General features: G+C 40.3%; 1 protein-coding gene across 3 annotated transcripts in view; it reads left to right on the top strand.

Moving 5' to 3' along the window:
- The first annotated feature begins 238 nt into the window (after positions 1–238).
- camk2b2 (calcium/calmodulin-dependent protein kinase (CaM kinase) II beta 2) overlaps positions 239–16585 on the top strand; it is a 64021-nt gene continuing 47674 nt past the window's right edge. For all 3 annotated transcript variants that reach the window (XM_075456333.1, XM_075456334.1, XM_075456335.1), the window contains exons 1-5: positions 239–479; positions 8030–8124; positions 9674–9733; positions 13446–13500; positions 13937–14002. In XM_075456333.1, the coding sequence (XP_075312448.1) occupies positions 418–479; positions 8030–8124; positions 9674–9733; positions 13446–13500; positions 13937–14002 (338 nt within the window). In that variant the 5' untranslated portion in view covers positions 239–417. The remainder of the gene's footprint in view (positions 480–8029; positions 8125–9673; positions 9734–13445; positions 13501–13936; positions 14003–16585) is intronic.

Genomic DNA, 16585 nt, shown 5'->3' on the forward strand with positions numbered 1-16585 from the left:
TTTTTCCTTACTGAAGCCTAAAAATAGATGTATGCAGCACTGTCACTGCAATGAAGTAAAATACTGTAAGCTGCAGGATTTAATTTATTTCATGATTTATGCGCTCTTCAGTCAGCTCACAACCATCTCACTTTTTCCTCAGTTATTTATTTATTTATTGGATCTGGAGGATCACGTCATGCGTTGAGCGCACATTACCATATCGTGTGGTATTTAAAGAGTCCGTCCTCCGCGTTTTGCAGAGCGGAGAGCGCACTTGTGTCGGAGCCGGACCCGCGTGTTGGTGTGCCGGGCTGCAGCTGAACCACTCAGCCGTCCGGAGGTCTGAGGTGGGCGGAGACTGAAGCCCCAGGTCCGCAGCCAGAGAGGCTCCGCGCATTTAGGACTCCCACTCACTCGTCCGAGGAAGGAGGCATCATGGCAACGACTACTTGTACGCGTTTTACAGATGAATACCAGCTGTACGAGGAGCTTGGCAAGTAAGTCGCTGCTCGATTCTTTATCTGGTGTCTCCCGCAGGCAGCCTGACCCTGTCCTACCACCGCACGGAGCAGGAGGGATGGAGGTCTGCACATCTGCGGTGATGAGTGCAGCTCCATCCCTTCCAAACCAAACTGTTTCTAAAATTAGCCTCATCTCCAACCACACTTCTTTAAATGGCAGTTATCAGATATAGTTAGATTTTGCATGAAGATGTGGTGCCATGAGCCGGGGGGGGCACTTCTGGGCTTGCCCTCCTCCTTCTCATCTTCCTGCTTCAGTGTCCAAAGGCTAATTATGGACAAGCAGACCTAATGTCACGGAAAAAAAGCTGACGTGTTGGAATTAAGCTCCCTCATCATCAGCTGGCTTTAATCACAGTGGCACTCAGCTGGGAAGTCAGAGAGTGATGCTGCAGCAGCTCCTGATCCACAGAAATGTGTCTTGCAAGTGAAAAAGAGAAGGGACATTTAGTTTGATGATTTCTGTGGCCCCTGATAGGATGCAGACAAACTGAGAAGCTGAAGAGGCGATGGGTGCCACAGTGGGTAGATGTAAAGTGGACTCAATGTCTCTGTCAGGTTGTGCGTGGGAAGAGAGGACCTCTCTCTGCAATGTCTGCCTCACAGGAACATTTATTGCTCAGCCAGCTCTGGAGGGGAAAAAAGATGGAGATAATCTCAGTTTTAAACCTTTAATGTTGACTTTAAAGTTCAGCACTTTTGTGATGGTGGTGTCCTCCAGTCTTGGGTGTGTATGTATGTGATAAGTTGAAGACAATAGCTGGAGAAGCTGAGGCTTTCCTCACTGATAATAGAGTCTTACTTGTGTTTTGCTCATGATATTTCTGGTGTGTTCTGGGTGATGTGTGTGAGATATAAAGACACGGACATTTCTATAGAAAGGGGCAAAAAAAAAGGAGGGAGTGACTCAGGAGGGATATCTCTGCAGGCTGGGAAAAAGATGCGAGTAGAAAAGCAGCGTAAGCATTGCACATATCCGATATTGTAACACAGTCTCAATCAAGTTTGTGCAACTGTCACAAACAATAATCTATAAACATTTATCTCTTTGTTCATGCTTGTGGCCATGATAATAATTGCATTGTCTTAAGACATTTAATGTAACACTTGATGAAGGAACGATTATTCCAACTCCTAATTGCAAAAAAGTTGCGATGCTGTGTAAAATATGAATAAAAAACAGAATCCGGTGATTTTAAAGACCTCATAAACGAACATGAGGTCTTTTACTGTTGCATGAAAATAAAAACTCATCTTGAATTTGATGGCAGCAACACGTCTCATAAATATTCGGACAGGTTCATGTTTTCCACTGTGTGTTCAATTCAATTCAATTCAGTTTATTTATATAGTGCCAAATTAGAACAAATCATCTAAAGGCACTTAGTCCAATTCAAGCCAATTGGAGTTCAATTCATTGTAATCATAATTAATTTTAAAAATAATCCAATTCATTCATATAGAGCCAATTCAAAAACAATTTCCTAGCTAAGGAAACCAACAAATTGCACCAAAACTTGTCTTTGAGAGGACAGAAAAGAGGGGACAACAAACACTGTAACACCATTCAAAGGATGCCTGTTGGAACAGGGAAACACGAGTTAATGACCACAATAATGTCACATGTACATAATATCATTTGAGAAATTAAACAGGGGAAAAAAAGAGTAAAGTGAAGAAGGTGTGACAGATGAGGCCCCCCAGCAGTGTAGGCCTATAGCAGCTTAACTATGGGATGTTTCAGGATCACCTGAGCCATCCCTAACTATAAGCTTTATCAAAAAGGAAAGTTTTAAGCCTGGTCTTAAAAGTGGTGTGTCTGCTTCCCGGACATTTACTGACAGTTTATTCCACAAGAGAGGGGCCTGATAACTGAAGGCTCTGCCTCCCATTCTACTTTTAGAAACTCTGGGAACCACAAACCTGTAGTTTGGGAGCAAAGTGCTCTGTTAGGAAAATATCTTATAATGAGAAGATATGATGGAGCTCGGTCATTAAGAGCTTTATATGTGAGGAGAAGAATCTTAAATTCTATTCTGAATTTAACAGGTAGCATCCCCTCTTCTTTTAACAACATCTGTAAACATTTGGGAACTGAGGAGACCAGCTGCTGGACCTATTGGAAAGGAATGATGTCCCATTCTTGTCTCATATAGGATTCTATCTGCTCAGCAGTCCTGGGTCTTCTTTGTTGTATTTTAAATGTTTTCAGGTGGTGAAAGGTCTGGACTGCAGGTAGGTCAGTCCAGCACCCGGACTCTTCTACTACGAAGCCACGCTGTTAGAATAGATGCAGGATGTGGTTTAACTTTGTATTGCTGAAATATGCAAGGCCTTCCCTGAAGAATATGTTGTCTGGATGGGAGCAGATGTTGCTCTAAACCCTGTAAATACCTTTCAGCATTGATGGAGCCTTATGGCGCTTTTCCACTAGCTCGGCACGGCTCGCCACGGCTCGGTTTGGTTGTGTTTCCATTACAAACGAGTATACTTCGTGCCTCCTTGCGGGGTCGTCGTAACACGTCTGCGCGTGTTGCTGCTCACCCTGTAGCTTTTTGTCGCACAGAAGGCAAGAGAAGAGAGCCAGAGAAGACTCCTGCCCGCCAGACAAAACAGTATTGAAAAGTACCGGAGAGTTTTGTTACGAGCTTCAAAAAGACGACGTTTGGAGGTAAGCTAACGGTTGCTAACGCTAGCTTTTATTATCCACATTATGACGCTTCCAGTGACAAAACTCATCGCCCAATCAGTGGAAGGCAGTCGGCTGACGTCACATTTTAGTAACGCTTCGGCCCGCTTGGAACCCGGGCTGAGGTGATATGGAAAATCGTCCCGGTTGCAGGTACTGCGTGCTAGTGGAAACATGCAATAGCGCGCCGAGCCGAAGTGAGCTAGTGGAAAAGCGCCATTAGATATGAAGGTTTCCAGTTCCATAGGCACTATGGAACAGAGCTAAACACATAACTATCAAGCAGGAGAAGTTCATTTTTGTTTTCAGTTCCATCGTCTTCTTTCAGTCCTCCTTTGATGAGGTTAATAAATTAAAAATGACATGGTTTGGATTTGGAGTACATCATGGTTTGGACTAAAATGAATACTTATAGCTTGTTTTCTGTTGCTGATTTGTTAGTTTCTTAGTTTTCAGCACGTAAACCATTTGTTTAGGTTTAGATGGTAAACCCTACTTATTTAGATTTTTAGCAATGAAACACTTGGTTAGGTTAAAGCAGAAAAAATGACATGGTTAGGTTGAGGAAAACATCATGGCTTGGCAAAGTCATGCGTGGAGGACTATAGACTTTATGAAATCAGATGCACTGTACCACTGTGTGACCACAGGAGATCCATTTGTGCTTGTTAAGTTCTGGGTTCTAGGTGTCTTTATTATCCCATGGGCGCAATTTGATTTGCAGCCAGCAGTAACACATAACAACAACACTAGAGAAGTTTGTGAACCTTAAAACTATGTACTTCTGATTGTGGTAAACCTTACTCATTTAGATTTTAGCAATGAAACACTTGGTTAGGTTAAGGCAGAAAATTACATGGTTAGTTTTAGGAAACCATCATAGCTTGGCTAAGAATTTACCCTCAACAACATCTGTTGTAAGTTAGAAATCCTCTATTTATGGCTTATTGAGATATAACCTGTCCATAAAATGAAAACTGGAACTTTTGACTAGTTTTGTTGAAAACAAACATCTAATTCTACATTAGGCTATTTATAGTCATAAGAAAATGTAAATACATAAATTTTTGGAGAAAATATAACAATATGACAATAAGAAAGGTTAGCTTGAGCTAATTTATGTAACTAATATAATTTGTAATATCCTTAGTTTCGGAAGCTAAAATTAATCATTTTAGCAGAAATAACTGCTTGTGGACTCTGAAATTTTGACCATTTCCGTGTTGGATACCTCCAGTTACGAAATGTTTGATGATTTTCTTCCATGTAGAATCGTCCTTGCTGGATTTGTTAGTGTAACCTCCTAAAATGTCCACCTCTGATTCATCTTCAGTTTTCAGATAATGGTCCTCATGCTGTCGTCATACACTCTTTGATATGGTGCAGAATTCATATCAAGTGTAGCTGAATCATTAGGATGTATGCCTGTCAAATGTATGCCTGCTTGAAAGTACCGCAGCGTAGGGGTTTGATGTTGATCTGCTGCTGATCTGACTCTGGCTGATAAGTTCATCAAGCGAGGTAGTAACAGTGCCTATGTGTGTAAAAGCAAGTCAGCATTGCAGAACATGACACGCCAACACGCCAACACATCAACACATCAACACATCAACACGTCAAGCTGATTTTGTGATGCTGGCTTGATGTCCATAAGCACGCACCAATGTGGGGCTGAGCCTCCTCTGTCTGGCATGTATGAATTACCAAAGAGGAACAGCAACAGCTTAATGAGGATGTTGTTTTTTAGCAATCTAGTCGCTAAGCAATCCAAAAGCATGACACTTCTACCGCCATGTTAAACAGTTGGTATGAAGAGCCGACTTTGGTTTGAACTAAACATATCTATTGTTACTCTGGCCAATCAAGTATTTATGTGAAACACTCCTTTATATTGATTCCAAACCACAGCAATGGTTGTATATTTTCATAATCGTATAGATCTAATCCATAGTTGCTTTCTAGCTTTACCTGAATTTTGTTCAAATAAGAAGAGAGGAAGACAGAGGATTACATTAGAGATGTGTTACACTCTGAGCTGAACTAATCCAGGTTTTGGACCCAGATCCAGCCCTCCTCCCGACTCCCACCTGCCCTACAGATAACCTGTAATGTTGAAGCTCTGCTGCCTTTTTCACCATGCTGTGGGATGTCAGCCAATGTCATGCTTACTCACTTCATCTCCTCATAATGTATGCGAGTTGGAGAGCTCATGAGAGGCAGGGGCTCCGAGGGAAGTGTGAGTCTTTCATTGCGTAACAATACTGAGGTGAGATAAAATTAGCTCTGAGGAATGACAGAGGTGGTTATTTCTGTTGGTCTCTGCAGGGTGTGATGAGCAAATGTGGTACTAAAAACTACTGATTACACAGTCAGAGTACGTATACTGCAGTTCTTCTTCTACTTATTCTTTCCTGTTTGGTGCCAGTGACATCACTGGAGTTATTCTACTTATGTGTGGAGTGAAAAGATGATGGAATATTCAGTCTTTACAAAGTTTGTTTTCGGAGGTCAGAGGGTTTAGTGGCAGAGCTAAATACATAACTATCAAGCAAGACATCAATCTGTCTCTGGTCCGACAGTATTTTTTGTACTTAATTTACTTTTTAGGTGAATTTTTGTTTTCACTTCCATCGTCCTGACGTTTCGGTTCAGGTACTGTGGCTTGGATGTACTTGTTGCTAGCTAAATAGCAAGTTGAATTTATTGTGCTAGGTCATCAGTCATTCTGTAAAAATTGAATTCCATATAGGCGATACTGTAACCCAAGAGCAAGAGATATCAGTCCTTTACTGAAAGCACCTTAGGGATGAATTGTGAGACTCTTAGGATGCATGTGATGTAAAAGTTTTAAGGATTTTGTTCAAGAAAGCCAGTAAAGAGCGAGAGAGTGAAGGATTTCAGCTTTCATAAGCTTCTCTACTTTGAGCTTAGCCCTTTGTTGGCATGCCAATTAGAATTTGATTGAAATGTGTGGATTTAAGGAAAATTTAGCGATGATATGTTGCTTTGGTTTTATCAACCCTCAAAGGACTAGTAAAGATGTGTTTTGAAGAATTTGACTTCATGGCCATGAATGTTTGAATGACTTCTTTGCTCCCTGGCAGCACCGTTTGGAAAATAAATAAATTAATTACCCTGATACGGCTGAAGTTCTGTTTTTTCTTGAATAAAGAACCCTATAAGTGATCAAAGAGCTCCAAGACTGGTTTCTGTTTATGTTGTGTTTGTTCTGGACTGCGATTCTGCTGCTCTGATGTGAAACCAAAGGGCATAGACTGCACCTTTAGGAGTATGCAAAAGATTGAATCCTTTTATAAGTGAGGTTCCACCAGAGATTGGTCAGAAATGAGAGAGTCATATCTTGTAGTATATGAGTCATGTTGTTTTCCTGACCAGCCTATTAATTCTAATGTGAGAAGTTAACTTGAGCACAGATTATTTTACCTCACAGTCTCTGAAGGACCAGTGGACCATGTTACAAATGATACTCACTTTTCAGGCCATTGAATAAAAAATAAATTAGCTTTGTTTTAAGCTCTTTTCTCTCAGAAGCCAATTCGCTCAACATCTGGCAACCCAAATAAATCATTTAATGGCATTAGCGCAGCTTTTAGGGTGTCTTGTAGGGGATTTTTAGTTTCTTGTTCAATTTCCTTCCCATTAAAATTATGTTTGTTGTAGCTGTTGTTGTTAGGTTGATATCTGGTGAAGATGATGATTGGTTGGAGAAGCAGGAGATTATTAGGGCTGCTGTCTATTTGTTTATTTGTTTAAATGATCCCCGGTAGGTGCTGTCAGGGCAGCAGCTAGTTGTCTCGGGGTCCACACATGAAGAAGCATTATATACAGTTACATTCAGATGATATTTTTCACCCACAAATAAAAACCTTTTACCCGCACAAATAACAGAACAATAATCAAACTGAGGCCAAACTAATGATCATAGGACCTGTCTGACCGAGTATTCAGTCATGAAATATATGCATCTTTTGATAGTAAACACAACTCTTTAATGTGATGTAGTGTATGTAGTGTATCTTGTAACTGATTCAAGCTGTGAGCAAACGTACATTGTTGATTATCAGCATACATTATCATTAATGCCTTTTTAAATACAAGAGTTAGGTCGTTAGTAAAAAATAAAAAGGATGTGAGGACCCAGGTAGCTGCCTTGGGGAACTCCACACTTTAGCTTCAATCTACCTGAAAAACGACCATTAAAACACACTAATTGCGTCCTGTTGGTTGGTTAACTTTTTATATCCATCTAACAGCTTCTGCATTCAAACTTTAGGCTGAAAGTCTTCTTCAATAAGAGGTCATGATCAATCACCATCATCAATCAAAAGCTGCACTGGAGTCTTGCAAAACAGCACCAACATCTTTCTCTGATCTACTTCTTCTTTGTAGGCATGTTGGAACTAGTAGTATATAGTTTATAGTACATAGTTTAAAAAAATGTTGAAAATTTGAGAAAATACCAAACTCTTCTTAACTCTTTTTAAGCATCGGTAGAATGTTTATGGGTCTGCTGTTCGCCCCAGTGAGAGTTTGCTTCTTATTTTCAGATTTAGGTATAAATTTGACTAGAGAGGCAATATTTTCTTTCAAGCTGTGGTTAAAAATGTGGCACTTGATCAGACTCCTCACAGATTTTGAGAGCTGAACAATTAAATGATTCTCTATATCAGTTTAGGCCTCTAGATTAAAGACAGAGAGGAGTCCACGATAACTGTGAAGTCACTCTGAGAGCCGAGATGTGTGTTTTGATGCTGACAAAGCTCTTTGTGGCAGCTTTCTTATCTCTTCCTGCTTTCTCTTGTCTTTTGTTTCCCAGGGGAGCCTTTTCAGTGGTGCGCCGCTGTGTCAAACTCTGCACAGGCCAAGAGTATGCCGCCAAAATCATCAATACCAAAAAGCTATCGGCCAGAGGTAAGAAAAGGAAGCTCACAGGATGATTTTAGATTTCATGTTTGCAAGAAAACGCAGAACAAGAAGCATCGTGTCATCATTATGTGCATGTCCCAGATCTGAGGGCCCACATTAGCATATTTTAGCGCTTGCTTGATGCCAACGTGTGAAGCCTTCACGTCTGTTGCTTGGAGGGAGACAGATGATGCTTCAGTCAGAATCTAAACCATCTGAACATCAGAAACCTTCATTTTCCTCACGAAATAATCACAAGAAAAGATTCTAACAAGAGAGAGAAAACAATATTCTCTTATTCTCTATTTTAGATATCATGTCCCTGTCAGGCAAACTGTGACGAAGCAGCATCTGCTCTTCTTCTCCTGACATAAACTCATGGACTAATGAGAAAACGCCTCGGAGAACATCCAAATATAGCAGCAGTGGTGTTATTATTGCAGAGACATGGGATGATGGGTGGGACTGTGGTAACGGCACCTTTATTAAAAACACAACAGCTGCTCTCTGTCCTGCCCTCTTTTCTTTGAAGAAGAAGAAGTCGTTCAGCAGATGTGAGTCTGAACTGCAGGGCAGGACCAGCTGTCACTGAGATAAAAGCAGATTGTAAAATCACTTTAAACCCACTACTCAGCTGGACTCTCCACTAAGCTGGAGCTCCTCTTGTGTCCTCCTCTGGTTACCTCACTTACTTCCTCTTTGCTTGCACCCTTTCCTCCTTACTTGCTTCCTTTCCTCTTGTTTCCTCTCTTCCTGCACTCCATCCTCTTCACTTACTTCCTTGTCTCTTGTTTCCTTTCCTCTTGTTTCCTCTCTTCCTGCACTCCACCCTCTTCACTTACTTCCTTGTCTCTTGTTTCCTTTCCTCTTGTTTCCTTTCTTCCTACACTCCATCCTCTTCACTTATTTCCTTGTCTCTTGTTTCCTTTCTTCCTACACTCCATCCTCTTCACTTATTTCCTTGTCCCTTGTCTCCTTTCTTCTTGTTTCCTCTCATCCTGCAGTCCATCCTCTTCACTTATTTCCTTGTCCCTTGTCTCCTTTCTTCTTGTTTCCTCTCATCCTGCAGTCCATCCTCTTCACTTATTTCCTTGTCTCTTTTTTCCTTTCCTCTTGTTTCCTTTCTTCCTACACTCCATCCTCTTCACTTATTACCTTGTCCCTTGTCTCCTTTCTTCTTGTTTCCTCTCATCCTGCAGTCCATCCTCTTCACTTATTTCCTTGTCTCGTTTCCTAACCTCTCTGGTAACAGCATGTTAAATGAACATCTGGGACAAATGGAACCCTCAGGCTGTTCCCATTTCTCTGTGTTTGTCTTTATTAAAACATATGTTTTCGTGTGTCCTTTGTGGTCACCTTGAGGAGTAGAGTTTCTACCTCAAAGCGTATAAACTGGAATTTCTGATTTCATGACAACACATTTAAACTTCACTGAGCCGCAGTAAGTTTCTGAAATGTTTATTTGGTTATTTGAACTTTTTACAGCACTCAACTCTCCTTCTTCTTCTTCTTTAGCCTCTTGTTCTTCACATGTTTGTGTTGAACTTTCTTGCAGACCATCAGAAACTGGAGAGAGAAGCTCGGATCTGCCGACTGCTCAAACACTCCAACATCGGTGAGGTTTATTGAGATGTTAAATCACAAACAATCACTCGTGCACAAATAACCTGCAACAGAAAAATAATGTGATACAGTATCCACTTGTAGTGACTCCAGCTTTCTTCACCTTTTTACGGTTGAGATACTCAAAGCTTTTGTGTGAAGTAAGAAAACAAATTCGACCTTTTTTCACTAAAACCACCGACATGAGTCACCATATCTTGCTACCTTCTCTTTATTCAGTAAAACAAACAAGAAAATAAGAAACTTTACCTCTGAAAATAACCCAGTTAGCCATTATACTGTTTGTTATTTCATGACACAAATGGATGAATTAATTCAAGTTATCGTGAAACATCTCGGTCAGAAGCAGCACCCGCTACAATCAAACCATTCAGGACGACATTTAATCAGGGAATTAAGATCTTTGACAGGAAATATAGTAATTACATAGTAATTAATTTAGTTTAGAAAAGTAACACAGTGCTGAGATGAGCTCCTCTTTGAGTCACTGGCTCAGTAACTTGTGGAGCGTCTGATTTGGGATTTTTAAGGCGCTTTTGCGTAAATCTTCAAAGCAGGAACATCTTTTTCTGTGCAAGTTATTAAAGCGATACTCCGGAGTAGATTCAACCTGGGGTCATTTGAACCGTGATATCCAGCCAAGTAGCCCACCCGCAGTTTTTTCGATATTGGCTGAACATCAGCTGAGTTACTGAGTTATCCCGAATAGCTTCGTACAAGGGTTAATGGATCCTGGTCCGTATCTCCAAAATTACCACACTAAAATCACATGCCATGACACCAAACTTCTACAGTAGTACAAATATGGTCTGTACTCACCAAACGATGCATTTGGAAGTTTGAAAATAGTCCAGGAGTTTATTATTATCATCAACACAAGCCTGATAGCTTTTTTGCTGCTAAAGCTGCGTCGACGTCACTTCTGGGAGCTTGGAGCTTCAAAGTAAGATGAGGGTTGATCTACTACTGTAGACAACAAAGCAAGGCTGCTCAATTTCTCCATTGATAAAATAATTTCACAACTCTACAACATAAAAATTCATAAAAAAACACGTAGAATATAGCATATACTTTGTTGTCTACAGTAGTAGATCAACCCTCATCTTACTTTGAAGCTCCCAGCTCCCAGAAGTGACGTCGACGCAGCTTTAGCAGCAGAGAAGCTATCAGGCTTGTGTTGATAATAATCCACTCCTGGACTATTTTCAAACTTCCAAATGCATCGTTTTGTGAGTACAGACCATATTTGTACTACTGTAGAAGTTTGGTGTCATGGCATGTGATTTTAGTGTGGTAATTTTGGAGATACTGCCAGGGTCCATTAACCCTTGTACGAAGCTATTCGGGATAACTCAGTAACTCAGCTGATGTTCAGCCAATATCGAAAAAACTGCGGGTGGGCTACTTGGCTGGATATCACGGTTCAAATGACCCGAGGGTGAATCTACTCCGGAGTATCGCTTTAACACGTGTTCTCATAAAGAATAAACAAACAGCAAATTAGGTTTTAGTAGATGTTGTGGCTCCAAACTACAACATCAAATAGTAATAAATAGTAAATCTGAATGCAAAAATACCAAACATTTCCTCCTCCTACTGGAAAAAAGAAAGAATGATTGTTTAAGTAACTAAGAAGCTGTTTGACCAATGATAAACCACTGGACTGATTGAGAAATTACTTTTAATTCATGCCAGAGTTATTGAATTTCTCCATCCATTTGACTGGATGGATGTTCTATACACTGATGCTGCAAATATGATGAAATCTGAATGTTAGAAGAAAACTGTTAATCAATCAATTAATCAAAAATGTATGACAGACTCAGGGTCCAACGTCAAATAACAAAGTAAAATATACAAATCAGTCACCCACGAGCAGACAGCCGTACCAGTGTTTGCTCAAATGGGATTGATATCGTGTAGCACTGAATTGTATATTAGGTGGTCCGAAAAATAATTTAATTTCCTGAAACACTGAGGCGGCAAATACATTTATACACTAAACCTCCTAAAAGTCCTGACTCCTGCAGCAACAAACTTTTGAGTTGCACTGCACCGCCTCCCTTGATGATAAACTCATAGCATCATTAAAGGCTATAGCCTGTTTATTTTCCCGGTAAATGGACTCATAAAGCTCCTAGAATTGAAACTTAATTGATTCAAAGCTTAAAATGATGAAACACAACAGGTGCATGTTGCTCAGACACTATCTGGTGATAAAGAACACTCGTGTTTTACTTCCTGATAAAGAAGAAATCAGTTTCCTTTGATGAAAAATTCCGTGTTATAAATATGAGAAGGCTCATTAGTTTTCTAATCTGTGTCTTAGCGGCAGCTTTGAACAGATTTGGGATCTGGATCGAACACGAGTAAACTGTACTTTTTATAGTGCTGGCTATAGTTGACTCACATGTTTCTATTATAGATTCCTTAGATGGATGCTTTATACATTCAGCAGCATATAGAATATAACAATATAGAAAGTAAAAACTATCAGTCCTAGATAGATCTATAGATAGGTAGATAGATAGATAGATAGATAGATAGATAGATAGATAGATAGATAGATAGATAGATAGATAGATAGACAGACAGACGACTGTATAAATTGAAATTGAAATCTCACTCATGCTCAGCATTTTTATATACAGAAATGTACAAAGGACACAAAAGTGGAAAACCCCAACATCAGCACCCGTATAAAGATAATAATGATAATTAATGTTATATATATGAGACTGTTATCGGAAAACAGAGTCTCTTCAGTCAAAGGCTTCTTCAGTTTGGATGCAAAACGGACCGCTACAGGAAATCATTCCTACCCACAGCCATCAGCATCTATAATAACTCCTTGATTTAATTGATTTACATCTACATTTAATTTCCCTCTGGGATAAATGAAGTATTTTTGAATTTGAATTGAATTGAATTGAATAATAGTAGTATACTAGTAATAGTAATGAAAATAGTAATAATAGTAATAATGATAGTACGCTAATAAAGCCAGTAAAGAGGACGATCCATGTGTTTTCATCGCCAGTTGTAGTTGTCCGTGCCAACGGAGCCAGTGTTGCCTTTCACAGCTGATTTTAACCGTGTCACCAGGAGCGGGTTCTGTGTTCAGAATCAGTGGGGATCAGTAGCCAGATTAAAGCAGAGACATCTTTGTGTGAAGTTGAAAACTCGTTCCTAGCCCATTAATCCTGCTTTTTTTGGGACACCTTGTGGTTTATTCTTGCAGTTTATCTTTATACATTGGCCACACAGACCGCGTTGGATTGGAATTTATTGGATAAATAGTTGGTGTTTTTTTTTTTTACGAATTTGTATCAAGGAAAACTAGATTAATGTCTAGATTAACCTTTAAATTCTGAGGTCTTTTTGTGACAGCCTTGAATCAGATGAGAGCCACGACTGCTGCAGACGCCTCGTGCGTCCGCCCACGTTAAATTGCGTTAAGAGCCCCGACAGATTTGGGTTCATTAGGTGTCGCTCTGTGCTGGATCGGAGCGTGAAGTCTGACCTCAGAAATATTCATCAACACAGTTTCCTGTGTCTGAGTCTGAGTATTTGTACACGTCATGTGACGTGCTGTGGCCTAACTGTGCAGTTTAATCAGCCTGCGCAGTTTGAAGAGCAGCACAAACAACCTCAGATTGTTCCTGAAACGAAACATCTAACCACCCCGATTCCCTCTTTTCCAGTTCGCCTCCATGACAGCATCTCTGAGGAAGGCTTCCACTATCTCATCTTTGACCTGTGAGTTGCTTTCATTCCTAATTTCCCCCTCTTCTTCTTCTTCTTCTTGCACTCTTCCCCTGCCATGCTGTGCTGCTCCTCCTCCTTCGTTTCCTCCTGATGCTTCCTTCAGCCCTCGCTGCATCTGTTTCCTCCTCTCCTTCCCTTCCGCACCCTTCCATCCCTTCAATATTCTCTCCTCATCGCTTAAAGGCATCCCCCACCCCCACCTCACCCCACCCCTCCCCATTACATAACACCACACCCCCCCCTCTCCCCTTCCTCCCTGCGGCTCCCGCTTTAGTGCACACTCCCCCGCACTGGAGCCAGTCTCCATAGCAACCGGGTTGGAGAGATTCCTGTAGCTGGGGTTTCCCCCTAATGAGGACATCCCCCTCCTGTCTTCAGTCAGTGTGTGTGTGTGTGTGATTTTAAACTCCATCTTTGTCTTTCTCAGGGTGACAGGAGGGGAGCTGTTTGAGGATATCGTGGCTCGGGAGTACTACAGTGAAGCAGATGCCAGGTAAACCCCCCCCCCGGCCCTCTTTCTTCATCTTCTCCTCCTCATCATCCCTCCCATGTGTCATCCCTCCTGCCTCTGCAGTCCTCCAGCAGCCCGGAGAGTTCGCCTCCTCTCATTAGCGCACAGACAGTTTTGACACATTGATTTCTTTTGGCGTTGCTGACTGCAGCTCCGACAGATCACACCTCTGCACAGCTCTCCGCCAGCTGAATCTCAATCTGAACTTGACGAGCTTTTTCCCCAGGGCCAATTTTTTAAAACGGTTTGGAAACATACGCCAAAAATTCATGCACGCCTACGCCGTAACCCCTTCGGAGGTAGACTTAAATCAATTTGAATGTGGAGGCGGTTTGTGGAGGCGAGAGCAGAGAAAAGAAGGGGACAGAAACATTAAAAAGAGGCAGAATGAGATGCAGTGCATATATTTTTTTTGCTGTTTTCTCCCTCTTGGTCTAACTTCTGGCCTTTTTATAGTATCACCACACCTGTTGGGTGTTCAGGGAAGTAAATTTGTCCATTTTGACCTGGCTCTTGTTATTCAGCACCACAGGTGCACACAGGTGCAGGTGAATTCCAGCTTTCAAGTGTCTGATTCTTGTCATTTTTGAACAGATAACATCATCTTTTTCAGCGCTTAATTTATCTGACACCTTCAGCTTTTAATTTCCTCCACATGAACAAGTCCAGTACGCAATATTTCATGAAAACATGACTTCTTGTGAATTTTTGCAGCATTATCCTGTCATATATTTACTCCCAAGTCAGGTTTTTTGTCAGTTTTAGTTCTGCAAGCATACACAAATGTTATAAATGGAGTATATGAGAGGTAAGACAGAGTTTTCACCCTATATATTTAAGAAAGTAGGAATAATTTACACAGCATGAGTGATATAATTTCCCCTCAGAGTCTCAGGTTCGTTGGCTACATTTGCCACACAGCATGGACTGCAAGATGTATTGTTTTTCAAATAATACAAGAAATAAATGCACTTTACTGTTTTGTACCAATTAAGGACACAGATCTGTGCTGATAGACATCAATAAACCTGCTTCACAATATTGTTTTTGTGTTTAATGAGAAGAAATGGAGCAGTATGAACACAGGCAACCACACAATCCAGAAACATGGGTGATTTTCAGGAGTAACCCCTTTCTGCAGTCCAGATTCCAAAAGTCAACGTCTCACTCCCTCTGGCCCTCTGTGATTGTGTTTGGTATGAAAAACCAAAGCATCTTTCTTTTTTAAAAAGGTTTCCAGCAGTGACTCATTCGCTGAAGAGGCAGCCTGGTTTTTCTGTGACTAAACTGCATGCAGCATTTTTCTGTTGCAACAAATTCGGTGAATGTTTAGACACATTCAATAACATCAGTGTCACTGACTCATTGTTGTTTTTACAGAAGGTATAAAGAGAATTGCAGTAATATGAGAATTCTTCTGGCTGTTTAGAAACATTTATTTTAAGTTGGTTAAAGACGATAAACATAAAACAGCATATTTGAATTTAATGTTTCTTTTCCGGATAAAGTTTGTTTGTAAGTACTTCATCCGGATCTTTTTCTGAATTCACCATCTTCTTTGTGTCAGAGGTCCATCTTAGATTAGGAGATTTTATTTCTGTATCAGTAACCAACAAGAAACACAACTTTTAAGCTCTTTTCAGGTAGTTTTTACACATACGTTCAACTGAAGAGTATAATGAGTGATATTTAGATATTTAGAGATCAAAGGTCAAAGGATGTGTTACCATTACTATTTTATGGCCCCCACAACTTCTGGATTTTTGGATATTTTTGTAAAGAGAAATCCAGACTTCTTTCTAAATGGTACAGCAGATCAACGCAATAGCTCGTCACCATTTTAGAAGCGTTTTCTGAGTTTTTTCCGGACATTGAACCAATTTTTTGCCACTCAGTAACAAAAATTCTAAGCTGAGTACAATCCCACATCTGATGACATCAAGCACATTCACTCCATTAAATCAGGGTCTCTCTACCCTCCCCTCTTGTCCTTTGAGATGTACTTTCAGGGGTCTTTAACCCTTAGAATCTGTAATATAAATGTAAGAGAAAGTGGTGCGTGCTGCCTTTGTGGACCGATAATAAGCATGACAGATGGCTTTTACACAAAAAAAAAACAGTGTAAATTGATGTGAAAATGATATCTGTGAGTGATTCAGTTGTTGAAAAATCAAACTTCGAAGAGTTAAACTTCTTCACTTGACTGGATAAATCCTCACTACGACCTGAGATGATTAATCTATCCGTCACAACAAATCCACATTACTTTTTTACAACTTCTTCTTTATCATGTCTGTTAATTGATTTATTTCCATGAGAACATGTAACATTGAATAGATAAATATAGTTAAAATAAGAATGTACATCTACTAAAATATAAGTAATATAAAACTGAAAATAAAAACAGTAAATAAAGCAACGTTAAAACACCTGTGAAGTCCTGTGGTAGCTATCACGTTAGATTAGCATTAAATAAAGGACTTGGATGGCGTTCAGTTCTCATTGGGTTATAATCTCAGCCTGCAGAAAGGGGTGAAATGAACTGTCTGTGATCAGTTGATGCAG

The sequence above is a fragment of the Odontesthes bonariensis genome, chromosome 22, assembly GCF_027942865.1.
Source record: "Odontesthes bonariensis isolate fOdoBon6 chromosome 22, fOdoBon6.hap1, whole genome shotgun sequence".
NCBI lineage: Eukaryota > Metazoa > Chordata > Actinopteri > Atheriniformes > Atherinopsidae > Odontesthes > Odontesthes bonariensis.